This window comes from Cervus canadensis, chromosome 20 (genome assembly GCF_019320065.1).
Source record: "Cervus canadensis isolate Bull #8, Minnesota chromosome 20, ASM1932006v1, whole genome shotgun sequence".
NCBI classification, from domain to species: Eukaryota; Metazoa; Chordata; class Mammalia; order Artiodactyla; family Cervidae; genus Cervus; species Cervus canadensis.
Window position 1 is genome coordinate 25,875,587 of NC_057405.1, and position 26,707 is coordinate 25,902,293.

Sequence of the window (26,707 nt, forward strand, 5' to 3'; positions counted from 1 at the left end):
TTTTTTTCCCAAAAAAAAAAAAAAGTTTATTCTCTTAAATAAGCCTTCCTACAATCTTCTCAGATAATACTGCACTTATAACTCATATCACATAATCACCAGCCTACTGCATTCTACATGCTCTGCAAACCTTCCTTCCCAAGTTATTTAAATGTAGACTGGGGGCTGAAGGTCCAGTCTGGGTGGCTGCATGAGGCCAGAGGAGAGCAAAGGACACCTTACAGGGGTTCAGCAGATCCCAGCTCTGTAAGCTAGACTTGACTCTTCCCGACCCAGTTATCCAAAGGCCACAGGGTAGGAGCTTTTGAATGCTCAAAACTGATTAACTAAGCTGGCCCGTTTCATCCCCTGCTTTTCTCATATTAGCTTGAACTTAATGTCTAACATAAACTACATTTCAGCTCAGTTCATCCATGCAAATAATCACTAATATCTAACTAGTGGTTTTTTATATGTTATATTCATATAAAACAATTTCAACTCAAGTAGTTCAAATGTCAGTTTTTAAATCTTTCCCCCCAGGCAGCCTAGAGACCTGAGAAAATACATTTATGATGCAAGGATCACTAACTCACTGAGAGGTATGTGCTATGCACTGCTCCAAGTGGTTTACACATAGTCACTCATTTCATCGCAACTGTCCTATGCGGTGGAACTAGTATTATCTCCAATTTACACGTAAGGATTCCAAAGCACAGAGAAGTTAAATAACCTACCCAAAGTTACATAAGCTAGTGAGCAGTAGAGCTGGGATTTGAACCCAAGTAATTGGCCCCAGAGTTAAAGATTTTCTGTTGTTACTGTGGCCTTACCAAACTGTAGTGCACTACTTAACTCACGTTGAAAAAGTCGCAATTACTTAGAACATGGCAACAGAATCATTTTTAAAAAGTTTTATTTACACTTGTATCTTATAAACCACTGATCAACTTAAATTGAAACATGATGAAATGAAAGTTTGCAGTCTTAATCATCCCTTAAATACCCCAAAACATTAAAATTAAAATTAATATGCTAATGTAAAAATATTTCCTCTTTCCTAATTTATAGCAGCATATTTTCTTCGAAAGCTATCACATATATTTTAAAACACATTATAGAAATTAGGAGACTTAAATGATGTACAGAAAGACAATAATCAAAAATAAGTTAATTCAGATGTACACTATCAGAAAAAGATACTGCAGTTAAACAACATGTGGCTTAAAAATCAATACAGCGACCTTTTCGTTCCCAATCTCCATATCGGGTAGGTTCTGGGCCTCTGGGTCCACCTTTCTCTTTTGTAACAGGATTAATATCATCTGGAAATTCTGAAGAAATAATAAGTTAAAAAAAAAAAGCAGTTAATGGAGGTGGGAAAAGCATTATCGTCAATTCTGCAGATGAGGGTGCTGAGCTGACAGTTAACGAGGCTGGATGCTACTGATGAAGCTACTACTATGCAGTCCTTAAACACTCTAAACGTGGTTCTTCCCAGCTTGAGAGATCACTTTAGGATATAATCTTCATACTCAATCAACTTTATTACTTGCATTAATGACTTAGAATTCTCAGACCCCTCTCAGGCTCTCATCTGGGGACTGGCTGGATTAGAACAGTAGGAAAGGGGTACAGAGAATACAGACTTCAAATCACAGGGTTTGAAAAGCTGTGAAACAAGATTACTTTGAACATTACTTTGACTCAATGCCTTATTTTTCTTATGAGTGAACTGGGGACAATCATACCTGCCTTGTTATCTTGAGAAATAAAAAAAGAAATGCATGTAAAGGGTCCGGCACAGTGCCAGGTACATAAGAATGCTCAATTAATTCTGGCTATGAGTATTAATTTTCCTCATCACACGGTTTTGGCTTCAGCAACTGGCTACCTGAAACTGCCATTTCTGTGCATGTGCTCAGTCACCCAGTTGTATCTGACTGTTTGTTACCCCACGGACCACAGCCTAACAGGCTCCTCTGTCCATGGGATTCTCCACGCAAGAATACTGAGCGGGTTGCCATGCCCCCCTTCAGGGGATCTTCCCAACCCAGGGATCAAACCCAGGTCTGCTGCATGTGCCTAACAGCTGCTATTACTGTTAACACTAGGTGTTCATAATAGGAATGTTCTTTTTGAGTTCATGCTCAATTCTGAGGACTTTATACATATTAATTAATTTACTGCTCATAATAATCCTTTGGGACAGGAACAATTATTATCTCCACTCTACAGATGAGGAGCTCAAGGTTACACAGCTACTAAGTGGTGAAAGTGAGTTTGAATTCACACATTCTGGCTGCAGTCTTGCTCTCGGCACACACACTGTACTGACTGCACCTGGGGAGAGCAGGAGAGGAACCAGCCTTTAGAACCACCCAGTTCTTTTTCCAAAGGTATTTACATAATGAATATTCATTTATTTGACTACACTGGGTCTTAGCTGTGGCATACAGGATCCTCCCTGTGTCACAGGGGATCTTCCGTTGAGGTGCATGGACTCTCTAGCTGTGGCACGTGGGCTCCAGTGCGTGAGGGCGTTGGGAGCTGCAGCTGTGGGCTCAGGAGCTGAGGCTCAAAGACTCTGGAGCATGTAGACTTCAGTAGCTGTGGAGTGCAGGCTCAGTAATTGTGTCCTTGCACTGGCTTAAGCTGCCCTGTGGTATCTGGAATCTTCCCAAACCAGGGATGAAATTCCTGTCCCCTGCACTGGCAGGCAAATTCTTAACCACTGTACAACCAGGGAAATCCTGAAGATAGTAGTCTATATCTCTTAATCCCATACCCCTATCTTGGCTTCCCCACTTCCCTCTCCCCAGTAGTAACCACTAGTTTAGTTTCCTATACCCGCTAGTCTGTTACTGTTTTGCTATATATCCCGTTCTTATTTTTTAGGCTCCACATATACGAGATGAAAAGCAAGTATTTGTCTTTCTCTTTTTTTACAGCAGAATATCTTGAGGTCCATTTCCATTGTTGCAAATGGCAGATTTCATTCTTTTTAATGGCTGGATAATATTCCTGTGTGTGTGTGTGTGTGTGTGTGTGTGTACACACCACATCTTCTTTACCCATTAATCTGTTGGTCATTTAGGTTGCTTTCGTATCGTGTGTGTGTGTGTGTGTGTGTGTGTGTGTGTGTACACACCACATCTTCTTTACCCATTAATCTGTTGGTCATTTAGGTTGCTTTCGTATCGTGTGTGTGTGTGTGTGTGTGTGTGTGTGTGTGTGTGTGTGTGTACACACCACATCTTCTTTACCCATTAATCTGTTGGTCATTTAGGTTGCTTTCGTATCGTGTGTGTGTGTGTGTGTGTGTGTGTGTGTGTGTACACACCACATCTTCTTTACCCATTAATCTGTTGGTCATTTAGGTTGCTTTCGTATCGTGTGTGTGTGTGTGTGTGTGTGTGTGTGTGTGTACACACCACATCTTCTTTACCCATTAATCTGTTGGTCATTTAGGTTGCTTTCGTATCGTGTGTGTGTGTGTGTGTGTGTGTGTGTGTGTGTACACACCACATCTTCTTTACCCATTAATCTGTTGGTCATTTAGGTTGCTTTCGTATCGTGTGTGTGTGTGTGTGTGTGTGTGTGTGTGTGTACACACCACATCTTCTTTACCCATTAATCTGTTGGTCATTTAGGTTGCTTTCGTATCGTGTGTGTGTGTGTGTGTGTGTGTGTGTGTGTGTACACACCACATCTTCTTTACCCATTAATCTGTTGGTCATTTAGGTTGCTTTCGTATCGTGTGTGTGTGTGTGTGTGTGTGTGTGTGTGTGTGTGTGTGTGTACACACCACATCTTCTTTACCCATTAATCTGTTGGTCATTTAGGTTGCTTTCGTATCGTGGCTATTGTAAATAATGCTATGAACACTGGGGTGCAACCTGTCTCTTCAAATTAGTGTTTTCACTTTCTTTGGATATATACACGCTAGTGGAATTGCTGGGTCATGTGGTAGTTCTATTTTCAGGTTTTTGAGGAAACGCTATAATATTTTCCATACTATAAGAACCAATTTACATTCCCACCAACAGTGTATGAAAGTTTCCTTTTCTCCACACCTTTAGTATTTATTTGTTGACTTTTTGATGATGGTCACTCTGACCACTGTGAGCTGATACCTCACTGTAGTTTTGGTTTGCATTTCTCTAATAATTAGTGATGTTGAACATTTTTTCCCATGTGCCTACTGGCCACCTCTATGTCTTCTTTGGAAAAATGTCTATTCCCATCTTCTGCCCATTTTTTGATTGGGTTTTTTTTTTTTTAAATATGGAGTTGTATGAGCTGTTTATATATTTGGATATTAACCCTGTGTTGGTCAAATTGTTTGCAAGTATTTTCTCTTATTTCACAGGTTATCTTTTCATTTTATCCATGGTTTCCTTCATTGTGCAAAAGTTTTTAAGTTTAATTAGGTCCTATCTGTTTATTTCTGCTTTTATCTCTTTTGCTTAGGAGACAGATTAAAAAAAATATTGCTACAATTTATGTCACAGAGTGTTATGTCTATGTTCTCTTTATGGTTTCAAGTCTTACATGTATATACTTAATCCACTGAGTATTTCTGTATGCCATGTGAGGAAATGTTCCAATCTCAGTCTTTTACATGAAGCTGTCCAGTTTTCCCAGCACAACTTTCTTTTTCCATTGTATAGTCTTGCCTCTTTTGTTGTAGATTAGTTGACCATAGGTGCATGGGTTCATTTCTGGGATCTCCATTCTGTTTCATTAATCTCTGTGTCTGTTTTTGTGCCAGTACCAGGCTGTTTTGATTACTGTGGTTTTGTACTACAGTCTGAATTCTGGGAGCTTGATATTTCCAGATCTGTTCTTCCTCTGGATTATTTTGGCAATTTGGGGGTCTTTTGTGGTTCTATATGAATGTTTGGATTATTTACTCTAGTTCTGTGAAAAATGACATGGTTATTTTGACAGGGATTGCCTTTAATCTGCAGATTACTCTGGGTAGTATGACCAAGAGTAGTAATTTTAACAATATTAACTCTTTCAGTTCAAGAGCACACGATATCCTCCCACTTCTTCCATCATCTTCTATTTCCTTCATCACTGTCTCAGTTTTCAGAGGCAGAGGTTTTTCACCTTTAAGTTTATTCCTAGGTGTTTTATTCTTTTTGATGTGATTTTAAAGAAGTTTTTTTTTTTTTACTTTTTTATGATATTTCATTATTAGCGTATGTAAAAGAAACATATTTCTGTATATTAATCATATTCTGTAACTTTACAGAATTTATTAGTTCTAGTGGTTTTTGGATTGAGACTTTAGGGATTTTTATATACAGTATCGTTCATCTGCTAATAGTGACACTTACTTCTTTCACATTTGCATACATATTTATCTTCCTTGTTCTACTGCTGTGGCTAGAACTTCCAATATGATGCTAAATAGGTGGCAAGAGTGGGCATCCCTGTCTTGTTCCTGAATTAGACGAAAGGCTTTCAGCTTTTACTGTTGAATATGATGTTAGCTTTGGATTTGTCATAAGTGGCCTGTATCATGTTGAGATATGTTCCCTCTATATACCCACTCAGATGAAGAGTTTTATAATAAATTTTTTCAAAGGTTTTTCTGAATCTATTGAGATAATCAGGTGGTTTATATCCTTCCTTTTGTTAATGTACTCTATCACATTAATTGATTTGTAAATACTGAACAATCCTTGTGTCTCTGAAATAAATTCAAATTGATCATTGTATATAATCCTTTTAATATAATTTTGGCTTCAGTTTGCTAATATTTTGGTGAGGATTTTAGAATCTATATTTATCAAAGATACTGACCTGTAACTTTCTTTTGTTGTAGTGTCTCTGCATGGTTTTGATATCAGGGTCATTACTGGTGGTCTTGTAGAATGAATCTGAGAGTGTTCTGACCTTTTCACTTTTTTGGAATAGGTTGAGGTTAGGTATTAGCTGTTATTTACACGTTTGGTAGAATTCTCCTTTGAAACTGGCCAGTCCTGGATTTTTGTTTGCTGGGAGTTTTAAAATTACAGACTCAATTTCACTATAATGATTGGTCTGTCCAAGTTGTGTAAGTCTTCTTGTTTCAGTCTTGACAGGTTGTATGTTTCTACAAATTTATTTCTTCTAGGTTGTCCAATTCGTTGGCATATAACTATTTGTGATTCTTTTGTATTTCTGTGATTTTCATTGTTAGTTCTCCTTTCATTTACTTGGGTCTTCTTTTGTTTTTTTTGGTGATTCTGACTAAACTTTACCAGTTTTGTTCATTTTTCCAAAGAGCCAGCTCTTGGTTTCACTGATCTTTTCTATTGTTTTCATTGATCTTTATTTCCCTCTAATCTTTACTTTTTCCCTATTGCTGACTTTGGGCTTTGTTTGTTCTTCTTTTCCTAATTCTTTTAGGTGGTAGGTAAGGTTGTTTTCTTTCTTGAGGAAGGCCTGTATTGCTATAAACTTTCTTCTTAGAACTGCTTTTGCTGTACCGCATAGATTTTGGAGTGCTGCATTTTCATTTTCTTTGGTTTTGAGGCATTTTCTCATTTCCTCTTTGATTTCTTTATTGACCCATTGTTTTTTAATAGCATGCTGTTTAGTGTCTAAATATTTGCTCTTTACCCATTTTTCTTTTTGTAATAAATTTTTAGTTTTGTACTGCTATGGTCAGAAAAAAATGTTTGATATAATTTCTATCCTCTCATATTTGCTGGGACTTCTTTTATGGCCTAGCATGTGTTCTATCCTGGAGAATGTTTCACGTGCACTTGAAAAGAATGTGCATTCTTTTGTTTTTGGATGTAATGTCCTGTACATATCCATTAAGTTCAAGAGGTCTATTGTATTATTTAAGACCAGTGCTTCCCTACTAATTTTCTGTCTGGATGATTTGCCCATTAATATAAGTATGGTGTAAGTACCCTACTATTTTTGTGTTATTATCAATTTCTCTCTTTCTTCTGTTAATATTTGCTTTATATGTTTAGGTGTTCCTGTATCAGCAGCAAATATGTTAATGATAATATCCTCTTATTAAATTGACCCCTTTATCATTATTATAATGCCCTTCTTCATATGCTGTTACAGTCTTTGTTTAAAGTCTACTTTATCTGAGTATTGCTACCCCTGCTTTCTTGCCATTTTTATTTGCATGAAATAACTGTTTCAATTCCTTCACTTTAAGTCTCTGTCTTTAGTTCTGAAGTGAGTCTCTTGTAGGCAGCATATAGAAGGACCTCATTTTTAATTAAATTAGCCACCCTAAGTCTTTAGAGTATTTAGTCCTTTGACATTTAAAGTAATTATTGATAGGTATGAGGCTTCCCTGGTGGTTCAGTGGTAAAGAATCCACCCACCTGCTAATGCAGGAAATGCACAAGATGTGGGTTTGATTCCTGGGTCAGGAAGATCCCCTGGAGAAAGAAATGGCAATCCACTCCAGTATTCTTGCCTGAAAAAAAAGTCCCATGAACAGAGGATCCTGGTGGGCTACAGTCTATGGGGTCACAAAGAATTGGAGAAGATTGAGTGTGTGCACACTTATTTAAGTGGTGATCCTTCAGTTCAGTTCAGTTCAGTCGCTCAGTCGTGTCCAACTCTTTGCGACCCCATGAATAGCAGCACGCCAGGCCTCCCTGTCCATCACAAATTCCCGGAGTTTACTCAAACTCATGTCCACCGAGTCGGTGATGCCATCCAGCCATCTCATCCTCTGTCGTCCCCTTCTCCTCCTGCCCCCAATCTGTCCAAGCATCAGGGTCTTTTCCTACAAGTCAACTCTTCGCATGAGGTGGCCAAAGTATTGGAGTTTCAGCTTTAGCATCAGTCCTTCCAATGAACACCCAGGACTGATCTCCTTTAGGATGGACTGGTTGGATCTCCTTGCAGTCCAAGGGACTCTCAACAGTCTTCTCCAACACCACAGTTCAAAAGCATTAATTTTTCGGTGCTCAGCTTTCTTCACAGTCCAACTCTCACATCCATACATGAACACTGGAAAAACCACAGCCCTGATCAGACGGACCTTTGTCAGCAAAGTAATGTCTCTGCTTTTTAATATGCTATCTAGGTTGGTCATAACTTTCCTTCCAAGGAGTAAGCGTCTTTTAATTTTATGGCTGCAGTCACCATCTGCAGTGATTTTGGAGCCCCCCAAAATAAAGTTTGACACTGTTTCCACTGTCTCCCCTTCTATTTCCCATGAGGTGATGGGACCAGATGCCATGATCTTAGTTTTCTGAATGTTGAGCTTTAAGCCAACTTTTTCACTCTCCTCTTTTACTTTCATCAAGAGGCTTTTTAGTTCCTCTTCACTTTCTGCCATAAGGGTGGTGTCATCTGCATATCTGATGTTGTTGATATATCTCCTGGCAATCCTGATTCCAGCTTGTGCTTCTTCCAGCCCAGCGTTTCTCATGATGTGCTCTGCATATAAGTTAAATAAGCAGGGTGGTCCTTAGTCCTCACTATACATTTGCCTTTTATAGCAGGATTTCCCCTTTCCTATAGTGGACTGCTTTTCCACTTAGAGAAGTCCCTTCAACATTTCTTTTAGGGTAAATTCAGTAATGATGAATTCTGTTTTTGTTTATCTGAGGTGCTCTTCATCACTCCTATTTTAATGATAATCTTGCTGGGAAGAGTACCATGGGTTACGGGTTTTCCCTTTTGGGATTCTGAATATATCTGCTGCTCCCTTCTGGTCTGTAAAGTTTCTGCAACGAAATCAGGTGATAGATTTATAGGGATTCCCTTGTATATGATAATTTTTCTCTTGCATCCTTCAGAATTCTCTCTTCAACATTTGCCATTTTAACTATGGTATGTCTTGGATAGCATTTGTTTGGATTCATCTTCTTGGGACCCTCTTCCAGTACCTGTTTTCTTCTTCAGACTGTGAAATTTTTCAGTCATAATTTCCTCAAATACATTTTCCATCTCCTCGTTCTCTCTTCTCCTTCTAACCCCCTCATATGTTATCCCAAAGATTTCCTGGATTGTTTTCGCTTTTAAAAATTTGCCTTTCTTTTTGCTGTTCTGACTGGGTGGTGTCCATTATTCTGTCTTTCAGATCACACATGCATTCTCCGTGTCACTTAGCCAGCTACTCACTCCTTTCAGTGTGCTTTTTTACTTCAGCTAAAGAATTCTTCATTTCTGATTGAAGTTTTTTTATATTCTCTAGTTCCTTCTTAAAAATATTGCTATGCAGATATATACTTTCCCCTAATTCAGTTAACATTTTTTATAACAAATGCTTTAAATTTTTAATCTAGTCAGTTATCTATTTCACTAGTTGTTTTTTCAGGAGTTTGCTACTGCTCTATTGAGAGAAATTCCTCTGCCTTTTTATTTTGCTTAACTTTCTCTTCCTTAAGGAATTTAGATCAAACATTTTGTCCAAAGGAGTACTCTTATGAGGGAGTGCCCCTATGCACATTGTGAGTGCTGAATGCCTTTGGTGGGAGACCTGAATCTGACATGGCTTCAGGTCACATCTTTCCTCTGGCTGTGCGGATAGCTGTCTCCTTGGCAGAAGGTGGGCCTGGTGGTGGAGGGGCGAGAGCTGGAGTCAGGTGTGGGATAGGACTCCCCTTGCCACAGCTAGGTGACTATCACTGCCCTACTGGGGGTGAGGTATGACCCCGCGTCGCTGGAGCTGAAGCCCAAAGGGCAGGCATGAGCTGGTTCTGTTCCCTTTAAGTGTGTCTTTTCCTCTCTCCTTGCCCCAGAGTGGGAAGTTTCAAAGCAAATGGAGAATGTCCAGGTTCTCAACTCATGCCAGCCACGCTGGGACTGGATCACCTCTGCATCCTATGGCTGAATCTTCTTTCTGGCTGTGGCTACCAGATTCAGGGCCACACGACATGGTGTGAATGGGGCCAGAGAACTGGCTTGTCTTGGGTTGAGGTGCACACTGACGTAGTCACAGGAAAGCTGGCAGCTGCTGGAGCAGACCTCTCTCTGTACTGCCTCTGGGTTAAGCCTGCATGCACCCTCCTCATAAGCAGAGTCCAGGTATCCCACTGCCTTCCTGTTAGTCCCAGTCACCATCCAACCAGCCAAGGGGGCTTGCCTCCACTGTGTAAGATACCAGGACGGGAGCACCCAATCTGTGGCTCTCACGGCTCATTCCCTAGAGTATGTCTCCATCATGTACTCTCCCATTTCCTCTGAGTCCTCTCCCAAGGGCATGGGTCCTGACCTGATCACTTTTCTTTCCTTCCAACCCAATTATGTGTGGATCTTTCTTACAGCCTTGATTATACCACTCTTTCTGCCAGTTTCCATTGAAAACTGTTCCATATGTAGTTGTATTTTTGACATGTTCATGAGGGAAGTTGAGCTCCATGTCCTTTTACTCCATCATCTCAATCAACCTCCCCAAACTATGTCTCTTTAGAAAACTAAATCGTCATCCAAATCTTGTAGTCCCTCTCTAAGCAAAATAAAGGAGATACAGAATTTACCTAGAAAATTTTCAAATATTCATTCCTTTAAAAATTCTATCTCCACTGTGAATAAACTGTCCTTCCCCCTCATCATTATTCTGTTTTCTAAAGAACTCCTTGCTTTGACTTCCTTTGAAAGCCTCTTGAGTGGAAGCTTTCCCTCTCCCGCATCTCTGGGACTCACTGGTGCCTTAGTGCAGCCTGGGCTGCCATAATCAAATACCAGAAACTGGGTGGTTTAAAAAACAGAAATTAATTTTCTTATAGTTCTGGAGGCTGGGTGTCGAAAATCAACTCCAAATCATGTTCTGAGTCTCATTCTAGATGAATGCAATAGATTTCTAACTCATCTCTGTTTTCTAACTCTCATGGCTCCAGCCTAACCTGCATAGAAAGCTGAATTAGTATTTCAAAAACAGAATACCACCCCCATTCATATTAAATGAAACAAGGCAGACACAAAAGACTATCTACTGTATGATTTGGCTAAAATTCTACAAAAAGAAGGCGTAACTATAGTGATAGAGATCAAAGGTTGCCAGGGGGATGTGAGAATGAGACTAAGTATAAAGAGGCATGGGAGTCTTTGAGGAATGGAACTGTGTTATTCTTTGTGTTGGTTACACGACTGTAATCATGTTAAAATTTAATGAACTGTTTCATTTAAAATGGGTAAATATTATTATATGCAGATTATACTTTAAGATGATTAAAACAATCTCCATCCAGTAACATTCAGTGTATTCCTCACTGTCCACTGCAAAAAGCCCATTTACTTCAAGTCCTCTCAGATTTGAACCGAATCTACTTTTCCAGCCTTATTTTCTATTAATCCACTATACACAGTTTATGCACTGGCTACTTCTTTCATGTGTCATGTTCCCAGTCCTTTCTTTCTGATTCCTTTTTCTCTTTATTGGAAACATTCCCCCACAACTCCCATCTACTTATCACGGTTTCCCTGTTCCTTTAAACCTCAGCTCAAATGTTCTCTCTTTTGTCTACTTCTCTCTGACCTTTTTCTGTGTATCTCTCATGATGGTTACCACACAGTGTCCTGTTCATAGTAATCTACATATTTCATTCTCCTTTCCTCTTTTCACCTTTGCATCAGACAGGGTGGCTAGCCATAAAGTATGTACTGGAGGCTGTGAGACTAGATTAGAAGGAAGACGACAAGGAAGAGGACAGACTTGTTAGGAGACCAAAAGAATTAGAGACAGCCAGAATTTAGGCTCTATTAATAGGATGGACTCCTTGGACTGCAAGGAGAGAAAACCAGTCAATCCTAAAAGAAACCAACCCTGAATACTCATTGGAAGGACTGATGGTGACGCTGAAGCTCCAATACGTCAGCCACCTGATGAGAAGAGCCGACTCACTGGAAAAGACCCTGATGCTGGGAAAGACTGAAGGCACAAGGAGAAGGGTGGCAGAGGATGAGATGGTTAGATAGCATCATGGACTCGATGGACATGAAACTGAGCAGACTCTGGGAGATAGTGAAGGACAGGGATGTCTTGCGTGCTGCAGTCCATGGGGTCGCAAAGACATGGACGCGACTTGGGGACTGAACAACAACAGAATGGAAAAGAGGGGGTGAATTTGAGAGATGTTAAGAAAGTAGAACCAAAAAGACTTGGTTAGTGATTGGATCCAGGCCACAGGAAGAGGTAGGAGTGCAGGATTATCCCCAGATTTCAGGCTTGGGTGACTGGGTTGATGGGGTATACTGGGAATCCAGAAGGAAGAGGACTGGAGTAGGCCTGGTGGAAGGGAACACTGGGAAGAGGATGAGTTCAGTTTTAGATGTATTAATCTGAAATATATCTGGAATATGCAAATAAAGACATTGTAGTCATAGATAGGAGCAGCTCAGGAGAGAGGTGTGACTAAATGTATAAATGTGTAATCATCAACACATACATGATATTTCTGATAATCTCAGGAAGATATGAGGTCTTCCAGGAATGTTTAGTGGAGAAGGAAATGGCAACCCACTCCAGTATCATTGCCTAGAGAATCCTGTGGACAGAGGAGCCTGGTGGGCTGCTGTCCATAGGGTCGCACAGAGTCAGACATGACTGAAGTGACTTAGCATGCATGCATGCATTGGAGAAGGAAATGGCAACCCACTCCAGTCTTCTTGCTGGAGAATCCCAGGGATGGAGGAGCCTGGTGGGCTGTCGTCTATGGGGTTGCACAGAGTCAGATATGACTGAAGCAACTTAGCAGCAGCAGCAGGAATGTTTAGAGGGCTCAGCACAAAGATCTGGCAAATACATACATTTGGGAGTTGAGCAGATACAGAGGAGTTTAAAAAAGAGACCAGGAAGAAATGTTTAAAGAAGTAGAATGAGAAACTAAAGACAGCATAACCGAAACCAAAACAGAAGATTTCCATAAGTAGTACTCGTTACTGTCAAAGGTTGTAGACAGTTCAGATAAAATGAAGATTGCAAATCATCTGCTGGATTTGGTAATGTCTCTTCAACATAAACTTCAGTAACCCAAAAATTAAGATGAATGCATAGCAATGTCAAACAGATGATTAACTGTTGAAATATGCTTTTTTCTTTGTATCTAGTATATATTTAACCATTTATAAGGGTACAATTCAGTGACATTAAACATTCACAACGCTGTGTAACCAAAACACTATGGCCCAAACTTTTCATCATCCCCAGTATAAACTATGTATCCCCTAAACAAACTTTCCCTTCCCCCTTCCCGCTAGACCTTGGTGACCTCTAATCTACCTTCTGAATTTATGAATTTGCATACTCTGCATACCTAGTGTAGGTGAAATCATATAATATTTGTCCTTCCGTGTCTGTCTTGTTTCACTAAGCATAATGTTTCAAGGTCCACCCATGTTATGGCATATATTAAAATGCCGTTCCTTTTTAGGACTGAACAGTACCTCACTATGTGTACAGAACACCCTTTGTTCATCTATTCATCAACGGACAGCTAAGTTGTTTCTATCTTTTGGCTATTGTGAATACAGCATGGATGTGCAGATATCTGTTTAAGTCTCTGTTTAATTATTTTGGATTTATATGTAGGAGTAAAATTGCAAGGTCACATGGTAGTTCTATATTTTACTTTTCGGGAAGTTGCAAAACTGTTTTCCATTGTTGTATCATTTTACATTCCTACCAGAAACGTGTGGTTCCAATTTCTCCACTGTCACCATTAGTTATTATTTTCCAGTTTTTCTTAAACTACAGAGATGGTGTGAAATGGTGTGTTGCCGTGGTTTTGATTTTTATTTCCTTAATGATTAGTGATGTTGAGCATCTTTTCAAACATATGTTGGTCATTTGTATATCTTCTTTGAAGAAATGTCTATTCGAGTTGTTTGCCCATTTTTGAATTGAGTTGTTTTTGTTGTTGAGTTGTAATTCTTTTGTACTCTGGATATTAATTCTTTTCAGACATATGACTTACAAATATCTTCCCCCATTCCGTAGGTTATTTTTTTCACTTTCTTGATAATGTTCTTGGATAAACAAAATTTCTTAATTTTGATGGTGTCTTATTCATGTATTTTTATGTTTGCTGGTTGGGCTTTTGGTGTCACATGCACGAAATCATTGTCAAATCCAAGGGCATAAAGATTTTCTCCAATTTTCTTCTAAGAGTTTTACAGTTTTGCCTCTTAAGTTTAGGTCTTTGATATACTTACAGTTAGTTTTTGAATATGGTATAAGGTAAGGGGTCCAATTTCATTCTTTTGCATGTGGATATCCAGTTTTCAAAGCACCACTTGTTGAAAAGACTGTTCTTTTCCCCACTGAATGGTCTCGGCACGCTTGTCAAGAATTACTTAAGCATATATGTGAGGGTCTATTTCTGAGACTGCTGCTTTTGTGTGAGACACTATAAGGAAATCTTTCCTCTCAGATTTTTGTGCTTAGCTAAAACCTTCAAAGGAACATTTTACCTCCAGATTATAACAACTTTTAGAAGTCTCCATCATCTTGGCTGGTTGATCTGCTTATTAGACTGGGCTTGGTACAGTGACATAACTGAAATATTTCACAAGTGAGCAAAATCCCAAAGTTTTATGTTCTAGAAAGAATTCCAGGCACAGGTCCCTGTATCCTCTATTGGTATAGTCTCACCTAGGATGCTTCACTATATAGATGGGTTACCTCTCATGAAACTGGAAAAATCACACAAGCAGGGCAACCTTGCCAAAGTTAAAAAGTGGCATGTTTACATTTATGCTGTATGAGATACTACTTTTTGAATAGCTAATGTTTGCACATTTTCCACAATTCAAAGGTACAGAAGGGTACAGCATGAAAACAAAGCAGTACTTTAAAAAAAACCAGAGTTTTAACACATGAGCCAAAATTTGTACATACTGAATACAAAATAATGTTTGGTCTATCATCCTTCCTCTCCAGAAAAACTCTTTGTTCTCCAAACTTCCCCTTCTTTCCCCAAATCACATGGTCACAGTGAGAACAACCTCTTTCACTTGTGACCCAGGACCCTGGCCACTGGCTGACTTAGCTGTGGACACCAGATCCAAGCTGGGCCAGTGAGTTTTCTTCTTAAGAAATTTGAAACTAAGACTAAGAAACTGTATTCTCAGTTTAGTTAGTCTCTTGAACTGAGTAGCTGCTGGGAGCAGTTACTTTCTGCCCAGTGGACTCAGAAGGGAGTATGGAGACAGAAAACAGTTCAGTGTCGGCCAGAGACAAGAGAAGAAGGGAAACTATCTGGTTTCCACAGTGCTTAGTCCTGAGGTCCGTCTTCCTCCAATGGCCAGCAGCATCACTGCCCTAGAGAGCCTAACCTGTTCCCTGCACCTTACTAACAACACACCCTACCTTCTGTTTAGGCTGTTGAAGTAGGTTTCCATTATTTGCATCAAAGTAGGTCTTAATTCATATATTTTTTTCATGTCAATAATGGAATCAATACATGAGCAAATATAATCAATCACTGCCAAGGGGCTATCAATCTCTTTTTAAAACCCATACATATTGATGGTCAATACAGCAATTTTATTCATTGTTGAAATATTCTTTATTACTGTTAATGAAGAATTATAAACAATAATATGCATCTTTAATTTTTTTCTCAGTAACAGAAACACTTTGAGACCTCAGACATTAAGAGAGGAGTTTAAGTATACTCACTTGTCAGGGGTTCCTTCTCTAAATTGGAATCTTCTGGCGCATCAAAACGACCTTCTGGTAACTTTGGCTTCTTAAGAGGTTGTTTGCTAGGTTCAGGTTTTCCTCCTTGAGAACTTATTTTCCTCAAAGAATTACACAGAAGGGGTGATCCTGGCAGAGTGAAGACTGTGAAAAAAACAGAAGCTGTTCATTTATTCTACTCCAAAATTTAATATTTTTACTTACTTGTTTTAACCTTATACATTCACATTTATCAAAATTTTAAGTAGAAAAGGAAATATAGTGACAATTCTTCCTTTTGCCCCTTTCAGACAGCCAGTTCCCTTCTTTGGTGGCAACCAATGCTATCAGTTTGAAAAGAAGAGCTTTGAAATAAGTTAATATCAAAATTGTAAAAACATATATAATGATTCTTATTTGAAACAATGCCCAAATACCAGGAATCAGGTCACTAAGAGTAACTAAGTAGTAGGAACTTTTAAATGATAATACTTAGTATTTAAATTTCAAGATGTCACAAGGAATTGTATTTAGGACTCTTAAATTCTAATAATGGTCCTCTTTTTCTGTCAATTAAACGTTTTCAAATGTACCGGGCACCTGTTGTTGCTGGTGTTTTAGTCATTAAGTCATGTCCGACTCTTTTGCGATTCATAGAGTGCAGTCTGCCAGGCTCCTCTGCCCATGGGATTCTCCAGGTAAGAATACTGGAGTGGGTTGCCATTTCCTTCTCCAGGGGTTCTTCCCAACTCAGGGATCGAAACGATGTCTCCTGTACTGGCAGGTAGATTGTTTACCACTGCGCAACCAGGAAAGCCCACTGGGCACCTGCAATGTATAAATGTGATCACTTTCTATGTTATAATGAGAAAGGAAAATTTACAGAATATTCATTAGAAGGACTGATGCTGAAGCTGAAGGTCCAATACTTTGATCACCTAATGGGAGGAACTGACTCATTGGAAAAGACCCTGAGGCTGGGAAAGATCGAGGGTGGGAAGAGTTGGGGACGACAGAGGATGAGATGGTTGGATAGCATCGCCGACTCAATGAACATGAGTTTGAGTAAGCTCTGGAAGCTGGTGATGGACAGGGAGGCCTGGGGTGCTGTGGTTCATGGGGTTGCAAAGAGATGGACACGACTGAGCGACTGAACCACAACAACAAAAGTGTTCAGTATTATGAAAGTTATCCAACCCTTATTGAGATAATGTTCAATAAGGGCAAAACCACTCTGAAAAACCACCTCTGGGATGGGGGGTTTCAAGTCTGTGAAGGAATGGCTTTAGAGACAGAGGTGGGTACTAGTTCCAGTCACACCACTGTGGCAGCACTTTAACGGCCCTGACGTAGGGTGAGAACCTAATATCCAGAATCTTTGTGTGGGTTAGGTCAGATGGTGGAAGAGAATTAGGTAGCAGATGGAACTGAGGTTGCTAATCAGATGACCCTGATCTAGGGAGACTGTCCTGAACAATCTGAGTGGGTCTACTTTAATCACAAGGGTCCTTAAATGGGGAAGAGAGAATTAGAAGAGAGAACCAGAGAGGGGGCAGTGTGAGACAAACTTGATGATGTTGCTGACTCCAACGATGGAGGAAAGGGCCACCAAGATAAGGAAACTGGGCAGCCTCTGTGAGTTGGAAGAGGGAGGAAACAGATTCTCCCCAGGAACCTCCAGAAGAAACACAACCCTAACACCTTGGTTTCCACACAGAGAGGCCCATTTCACATTTCTCACCTCCAGAACTATAAGGGTTTTTAAGCCACTGAGTGTGTGGTATTTCATTATACCAGCAATAGGAAACTAAAATAACTGCTACTAGTTGCTTGATCCTTGTTGAGTTATTTTCCCTTTTAAAATCCATTTCTTCCCCCTCTAAATTGAAGATAATAGTACCTATCTGATGAGATGACTAAATAGGGCAATTCATTCAAAGCACCTAGCAGAGTGACAAATTGTATCTATTATTATTATAGAATTATCTGGAAGCTCCTGGTAGTACTACATATAATTAAAATTTTCTTTCATTACACATATTTTATTCATTTTCTAACAAGCACTACATCATCCTACCCCTGCTTTAAAAAATTACATACACACACACACACAAATATACACACATACAAGTATTTGAATGTATGTATGTCTCTGTGTGTGTATACATATATACCTTCCACAGCCAATTTGGAATTTACGTGACTTGTTTGCAAGATTACAAAAAGTTAACATCACAAACTACATTAACAATTTCAAGATAATACATTCTGCATATCCACTGCACAGATCTCAGTGACTGACAACATGGCTGACTCTCTGAATGACCAACTGTAATGCAAATTAGTCTTCTTCCTCAATGAAAGGGCCCATAAAATTCAACGATTAAGAAAATAAATATAGTGAGAATAAGATGGTGGAGGAATAGGTGGACATGGAATACATCTCTCTCCGTGGATACATCAGGAATACACCTTCAGACACAGAAGTGCATCAGTCCTTCCAGTGAATATTCAGGGAATATTTGATGTTTGATGAATGAATGTTTGATCTTCCTGCAGGCCAAGGAACTTTCAAGAGTCCTCCAGCACCACGATTTGCAAGCACTAATTCTTTGGAGCTCAGTCTTTATGGTTCAACTCTCACATCCATACATGACTACTGAAAAACCATAACTTTGACTATACACGCCTTTGTTGGCAAAGTGACGTCCCCACTTTTTAATATGCTGTCTACGTTTGTCATAGTTTTTCTTCCAAGGAGTAAGTGCCTTTTAATTTTATGCCTGCAGTCACCATCTGCAGTGATCTTGGAACCCAAGAAAATAAAATCTGTCACTGTTTCCAATTTTCTTCATCTATTTGCTATGAAATAATGGGACTGGATGCCATGATCTTATTTTTTTGAATGTTGAGTTTTAAGCCAGCTTCTTCACTCTCTTCTTTCACCCTCATCAAGAGGCTCTTTAGTTTCTCTTCGCCCTCTGCCATTAGAATGGTATTATCTGCATATCTGAGGTTGGTTACATTTCTCCCGGCAACCTTGATTCCAGCTTATGACTTACTATTTAATCCAGCATTCTGCATGATGTAATCGGCACATAAGTTAAATAAGCAAAGTGACAATATACAGCCTTGACGTACTTCATTCCTGATTTTGAACTAGTCCATTGTTCCATGTCCAGTTCTAACTATTGCTTCTTTACCTGCATATTGCTCTCTGAGGATACAGTTAAGATGGTCTGGCAGTACTCAGTTGAGTCAAGTTGCTCAGTCTTGTCTGACTCTTTGCGACCCTATGGACTGCAACACGCCAAGCCTCCATGTCTATCACCAACTCCTGGAGTTTACTCAAACTTATCTTCATTGAGTGATGCCATCCAACCACCTCATCCTCTGTTGTCCCCTTCTCCTCCTGCCTTCAGTCTTTCCCAGCATCAGGGTCTTTTCGAATGAATCAGCTCTTTGCATCAGGTGGCCAAAATACTGGAGTTTCAGCTTCAGCATCAGTCCTTCTAATGAATATTAAGGACTGATTTCCTTTAGAATGGACTGATTGGATCTCCTTGCAGTCCAAGGGATTCTCAAGAGTCTTCTCCAACAACACAGTTCAAAAGCATCAATTCTTTGGTGCTCAGTTTTCTTTTCTTTTTTCTTTCTCAGTCACTTTTTTTTTTTCATTTATTTTTATTAGTTGGAGGCTAATTACTTCACAACATTTCAGTGGGTTTTGTCATACATTGACATGAATCAGCCATGGAGTTACATGTATTCCCCATCCTGATCCCCCCTCCCACCTCCCTCTCCACCCGATTCCTCTCGGTCTTCCCAGTGCACCAGGCCCGAGCACTTGTCTCATGCATCCCACCTGGGTCAGTTTTCTTTATAGTCCAACTCTCACATCCATACATGACCACTGGAAAAACCATAGCCTTGACTAGACAGACCTTTGTTGGCAAAGTAGTGTCTCTGCTTTTTAAAATGCTGTCTGGATTGGTCATAACTTTTCTTTCAAGGAGTAAGTGTCTTTTAATTTCATGGCTGCAGTCACGATATGCAGTGATTTTGGAGCCCCCCAAAATAAAGTCTGCCACTGTTTCCCCATCTATTTGCCATGAAGTGATGGGACTGGATGCCATGATCTTAGTTTTCTGAATGTTGAGCTTTAAGCCAACTTTTCCACTCTCTCCTCTTTCACTTTCAACAAGAGGCTCTCTAGTTCTTCTTCACTTTTGCCATAAGGGTGGTGTCATCTGCATATCTGAGGTTATTTGATATTTCTCCCGGCAATCTTGATTCCAACTTTGTTTCATCTAGCCCAGCATTTCTCATGATGTACTCTACATATAAGTTAAATAAACAGGCTGACAATATACAGCTCTGAGGTACTCCTTTTTCTATTTTGAACCAGTCTGTTCTTCTAGGTCCAGTTTTAACTGTTGCTGCCTGACCTGCATACAGATTTCCTCAAGAGGCAGGTCAGGTGGTCTGGTATTCCCATCTCTTTCAGAATTTTCCACAGTTTGTGGTGATCCACACAGTCAAAGGCACGGCATAGTCAATAAAGCAGAAGTGTTTTGGAACTCTCTTGCTTTTTTGATGATACAATAGATGTTGGCAATTCGATCTCTGGTTCCTCTGCCTTTTCTAAAACCAGCTTGAACATCTGGAAGTTCACGATTCACATATTGCTGAAACCTGGCTTGGAGAATTTTGAGCATTACTTTACTAGCATGAGTGCAATTGTGCAGTAGTTTGAGCGTTCTTTGGCATTGCCTTTCTTTGGACTGGAATGAAAACTGACCTTTTTGAGACTGCATCCAAGTACTGTGTTTCGGACTCTTTTGTTGACCATGACGGCTACTCCATTTCTTCTAAGGGATTCCTGCCCACAGTAGTAGACATAAATTAACTCAGGTCATCTGAGTTAAATTCACCCATTCCAGTCCATTTTAGTTCGGTGATTCCTAGAATGTCGATGTTCACTCTTGCCATCTCTTGTTTGACCACTTCCAATTTCCCTTGATTCATGGACCTAACATTCCAGGTTCCTATGCAATATTGCTCTTTACAGCATCAGACTTTGCTTCTATTACCAGTCACATCCACAACTGGGTATTGTTTTTGCTTTGGCTCTGTCTCTTCATTCTTTCTGGAGTTACTTCTCCACTGATCTCTAGTAGCATACTGGGCAGCTACCAACCTGGGGAGTTCAACTTTCAGTGTCCTATCTTTTTGCCTTTTCATACTGTTCATGGGGTTCTCAAGGCAGGAATACTGAAGTGGTTTGACATTCCCTTGTTCAGTGGACCACATTTTGTCAGAATTCTCCACCATAACCCGTCTGTCTTGGGTGGCCCTACACAGCATGACTCATAGTTTCATTGAGTTAGACAAGGCTGTGGTCCACATGATTAGATTGATTAGTTTTCTGTGACTGTGGTTTTCAGCCTGGTAGTACTATCTCTTTAAGAACTACCCACAGTTTGTTGTGATCCACAGTCATAGGCTTTAGTGTAGTCAATGAAGCAGAAGTAGATGTTTTTCTGGAACTCCCTTGCTTTCTCCATGACTGAACTAATGGTGGCAACTTGATCTGTGGTTCCTCTGCTTCTTCAAAACCCAGCTTATACATCTGGAAGTTCTTGGTTCTGCTGAAGCCTAACTTGAAGGATTTTTGAGCATTACCTTGCTAGCATGTGAAATCAGTGCAATTGTGTGGTAGTTTGAGCATTCTTTGGCGTTGCCCTTCTTTGGGATTGGAATGAAAACTGACCTTTTCCAGTCCCATGGCTACTGCTGAGTTTTCCAAATTTGCTGGCATATTTAGTGCAGCACATTTAGAGCATCATCTTTTAGGATTTGAAATAGCTCAGCTGGAATTGTGTCACCTCCATTAGCTTGTTTGTAGTGATGCTTCTTAAGGCCCACTTGAATTTACACTCCAGAATGCCTGGCTCTAGGTGAGTGACTCTACCATATGGTTATCTGGGTCACTAATATCTTTCTTATATAGTTCTTCTGTGTATTCTTTCCATCACTTCTTAATCTCTTCTGCTTCTATTATTAATAGTTCTTTACCATTTATCAGTTCCATCCATGCAAGAAATGTTCCCTTGGTATCTCTAATTTTCCTGAATAGATCTCTAGTCTTTCCCATTCTATGGTTTTCCTCTATTTCTCTGCATTATTCATTGAAGAATGCCTTCTTATCTCTCCTTGCTATTCTCTGGAATTGTGCATTCAGTTGGATGTATCTTTCTCTTTCTCCCTTGCCTTTCGCTTCTCCTTTCCAAGCTATTTGTAAAGCCTCCTCAGACAACCAGTTTGCCTTCCTGAATTTATTTTTCTTGGGATGGTTTTGTTCACTGCCTCCAGTACAATGTTACTAACCTCTTTCCATAGTTCTTAAGGCACTGGGTCTACCTCAAGATCTAATCTCTTGAGCCTAATTGTCACCTCCACTGTATAAGCAGAAGGGATTTTATTTAGGTCACCTGAATGGTCTAGTGGTTTTCCCTACTTTCTTCAACTGAAGCCTAAATTTTACAATAAGGTGGGAAAGGAAATGGCAACCCACTCCAATATTCCTGCCTGGAGAATTCCATGGACAGAAGAGCTTGGTGTACTACAGTCCATGGGGTCATAAAGAGTTGGACACAACTGAGTGACTTAAAACACTCTGCAATAAGGAGCTCATGATCTGAACCACAGTCAGCTCCAGGTCTTGTTTTTGGTGAGTGTATGGTATGTTTCAAATTTTCTAGAAGTTCCTAAGTATTTATGTGAAATAAAAATGGCACAAAATCCCTGGCTATCAAGTATAACATAAACAAAACCTGAAGCTAAAATTTTGCTTCTTAAATGATGCAGACATGACAGTAAATAATAAAAGTAATATTATGCATTAGGTGCCAATGTGCCAGGCCCTGTGTTAGGAGCTGGAAAAAATGTCAACTTATTTGTATAATTGCGATTTATAATAATTCTGTTTAGTATGAACATGATCATTTTCTGGAAAAGGGACACTGGGCAGATGTGTAAAGACTGCTCAGTGTGTCCAGCAGCCAAGCTGCATCCCCCCTTCCACTGAGCTCGAGAACACCCACTCCCACCGTCTGTGATCAAGTTGAGCAACAGGCCACTCACTTAGGGATCACATATCCCAGCCTTCCCTGCAGCCAAGCAGCCACATGTCCAAGTTGTGGCCAGTGGGGCTGGGTTAGGAATAACATGTGCAAAATATTCAGTTCAGTTCAGTTGCTCAGTCGTGTCCGACTATTTGTGACCCCATGAATCGCAGCACGCCAGGCCTCCCTGTCCATCACCAACACCCAGAGTCTGCTCAAACTCATGTCCATTGAGTCGGTGATGCCATCCAGCCAGCTCATCCTCTGTCGTCCCCTTCTCCTCCTTCCCCCAATCCCTCCCAGCATCAGGGTCTTTTCCAATGAGTCAACTCTTCACATGAGGTGGCCAAAGTATTGGAGTTTCAGCTTCAGCATCAGTCCTTCCAATGAACACCCAGGACTGATCTCCTTCAGGATTGACTGGTTGGATCTCCTTGCAGTCCAAGGGACTCTCAAGAGTCTTCTCCAACACCACAGTTCAAAAACATCAATTTTTCGGCGCTCAGTTTTCTTCACAGTCCAACTCTCAGATCCATACATGACTACTGGAAAAACCATAGCTTTGACTAGAGGGACCTTTGTTGACAAATTAATGTCTCTGCTTTTTAATATGCTGTCTATAAGAAATGTCAAACTCTTCAATAATAAACAAATAACCCTTTTCTAAAGCTAGCTTGAACATCTGGTAGTTCACGGTTCACGTATTGCTGAAGCCTGGCTTGGAGAATTTTGAGCATTACTTTACTAACGTGGGAGATGAGTGCAATTGTATGGGAGTTTGAGCATTCTTTGGGATTGCCTTTCTTAGGGATTGGAATGAAAACTGACCTTTTCCAGTCCTGTGGCCACTGCTGAGTTTTCCAAATTTGCTGGCATATTGAGTGCAGCACTTTCACAGCATCATCTTTCAGGATTTGAAATAGCTCAACTGGAATTCCATCACCTCCACTAGCTTTCTTCGTAGTGATGCTTCCTAAGGCCCACTTGACTTCACATTCCAGGATGTCTGGCTCTAGGTGACTGATCACACCACTGTGATTATCTGGGTCGTGAAGATCTTTTCTGTACAGTTCTTCTGTGTATTCTTGCCACCTCTTCTTAATATCTTCTGCTTCTGTCAGGTCCATACCATTTCTGTCCTTTATCGAACCCATCTTTGCGTGAAATGTTCCCTTGGTATCTCTAATTTTCTTGAAGAGATCTCTAGTCTTTCCCATTCTATTGTTTCCTCTATTTCTTTGCACTGATCACTGAGGAAGGCTTTCTTATCTCTCCTGGCTATTCTTTGGAACTCTGCATGCAAATGGGAATATCTTTCCTTTTCTCCTTTGCTTTTCGCTTCTCTTCATTTCACAGCTATTTGTAAGGCCTCCTCAGACAACCATTTTGCCTTTTTGCATTTCTTTTCCATGGGGATGGTCTTGATCCCTGTCTCCTGTACAATGTCACAAACCTCCGTCCAAGTTCATCAGGCTCTCTGTCTATCAGATCTAGTCCCTTAAATCTATTTCTCACTTCTACTGTATAGTCATAAGGGATTTGATTTAGTCATACCTGAATGGTCTAGTGGTTATCCCTACCTTCTTCAGTTTAAGTCTGAATTTGGCAATAAGGAGTTCATGATCTGAGCCACAGTCAGCTCCCTCTTGGTTTTTGCTGACTGTATAGAGCTTTCTCCATCTTTGGCTGCAAAGAATATAATCAATCTGATTTCGGTGTTGACCATCTGGTGATGTCCATGTGTAGAGTCTTCTCTTGTGTTGTTGGAAGAGGGTGTTTGCTATGACCAGTGCGTTCTCTTGGCAGAACTCTACTAGCCTTTGCCCTGCTTCATTCTGTACTCCACGGCCAAATTTGCCTGTTACTCCAGGTGTTTCTTGACTTCCTACTTTTGCAAAATATTTCTCTTATTTCTGCACAGTACATGATTAGACAGGACACTGGCCTCCTTTACAGAAATGAGGACATTCACCATAAAGCTCACATCTTCTTTTTCAAGGGATGCTTTGGCCTTATCCAAAGCCTATTTACAATTGTGTCTATAAGAACATTACAGGCAAGAAGATGACTTTCTAAGAGAACTAATAAAAGGAAAAGGAAAAAGAATAAACTGTCACTAAAAAATAACTTTCAAAACTTCTGTTCTAGCAATTTGATAGAGATGCCAAAACTGTATAGCCAAAATCATCCAAAAAGGTAAAAAAATTAAAATATATATATATACACACACACACACACACACAAAACACTTCTAACTCAGAGAAAGAAATGTTAAGAAAGGAAACAATGATAAGAGTATCAAAGCATTCCTGTACCATAAACAGTTAAGCTGGTATATAACCTGTGTCTTTCTCCCCTAGAGTTTAGTGTACGGAGGTCTTAGGACAGCTGCTAGAGCACAGTCTTTTGAACCCAAGCAAAACAAAAAGCCTACTAGAGGCCAGAACCCAGGAAGGCTCATGCACTGAGAAAAGACAGTGATTCGGAAGATTTTTAAACGTGCATATAACTACCTGGGGAAGATCTTACTAAAATGCAGATTCTTAGTAGATTTGGTGTGACCTAAGATTATGCATTTTAACAAGTTCCAAGGTGATGCTCCCGTTGCTGGTCCAAAGAGCAAGGGATTAGAAAACAAACTCTAGTTAATGAAAACCTTTGTTCTGTGTAAAGATGTTAAAAAGGAAGGCCCTCTTGATATTTTAAAGCACTGGTTGAGCATATCTGTGTTTATGTCAGATTACACACTATGTGCAAGATTCAAAGACCCTCAGAGGAGCATCTTTATACAACATGGATTAGTCTGAGGCTGAAGTGCTTTCAGACACATGGCAGAAGCAAATCCTCTGAGGACAAATAGTTTTTCAACTCACATCTTATGGAAGTCTCAAAGAGGGAATACAATAAAACATTCAAGGAAACAAGCTATTATATGCAATATCAACAAACAATGGAGCTAGGACCATAAAGATCTGTACACTGAAATAAAAATTAAAATAACTAATATGTTTAAGGAAATAAAAATGGAGCCAAAGAGAAAAATGAGTAAGAGACTGTGAAAATTCACTAGGCCAATATTTTAAAAAAACAAAACCCAAAAACAAACAAACACACACCCCCAAAAACCACAAATTTAAATTTAAAGCTCAATAAAAGGCCTAAATAGCAGAATAGATACAGCTGAAAAGAGTTTGTGGCGCAGAATAAAGTTCTGAAGAAATTATACAGAAAAAAGCATAGTAACAAGGAAATAAAAATAATAAAAGTGAAGTTAAAAATATTTGGAGGATAAAATGAGGGCTAACAAATGTTTGTTTAATCATAGTTCCAGAAGGAGATAATGAAAAGACAAGGATACGTCCAACAGACAGGAATCTTCAGATGTAGGAAACACAGAGAGTTGCAAGTAAAAAAAAAATTAAATAAGAAAAACACATCTAGACACAAAGTACAATGAAGAAGCCAACATTCTTCTTTTTTAGGAAGATCTAAAAAGTAGCTAGGTAAAGGAGAGATTACTAATGAAGGAACAAACATTAGACAGAGGACCTCCCAACAGCTATAAAGAAAGCCAGAAGAGAGAGTGCTGTGAGACAATGATACATTTATTGAAACTACTTTGCAAGAATGAGAGAAATAAACCATATTTTCAGATTAAAAATAAAATACATGTTTAAAAAAAAAGCACTGAGAAACTTTATCACAAGACTATCACCAAAGGGAACTTCTAAACAATGTATTGTAAGAAATTGAATCAAGAAGTGTGAGATAAAAAGAGAAAAACAGAAGTTTTAAACATTGACTATATAAAAATGTAATATGTTGATTTGTGTTACTACACAATTCCACCCTAACATATACACAAGAAAACATACACTCACACACACACAACCCTAAAAGGCTGAACAACAGAGTAGGAGGGTGAATGAATTCAAAGCATTTCTAAGCTTTGTACTGTTTAGGAGGAACATGAAGATATTAATTAACTTCAACT

General features: G+C 39.6%; 1 protein-coding gene across 3 annotated transcripts in view; it reads right to left on the reverse strand.

Moving 5' to 3' along the window:
• Window positions 1-878: 878 nt before the first annotated feature.
• Window positions 879-26,707, reverse strand: part of SDHAF4 (succinate dehydrogenase complex assembly factor 4) — a 34,366-nt gene continuing 8,537 nt past the window's right edge. The window contains exons 1-3 of one of the 3 annotated variants that reach the window (XM_043439519.1): window positions 16,187-16,228; window positions 15,587-15,751; window positions 879-1,313 (exon numbers count right to left, since the gene is read on the reverse strand). In XM_043439519.1, the coding sequence (XP_043295454.1) occupies window positions 1,204-1,313; window positions 15,587-15,751; window positions 16,187-16,211 (300 nt within the window). In that variant the 5' untranslated portion in view covers window positions 16,212-16,228 and the 3' untranslated portion in view covers window positions 879-1,203. Of the gene's footprint in view, window positions 1,314-15,586; window positions 15,752-16,186; window positions 16,229-16,356; window positions 16,415-26,707 lie in introns of those variants that run through there. The other 2 variants (XM_043439520.1, XR_006263971.1) reach the window with 2 other exon arrangements.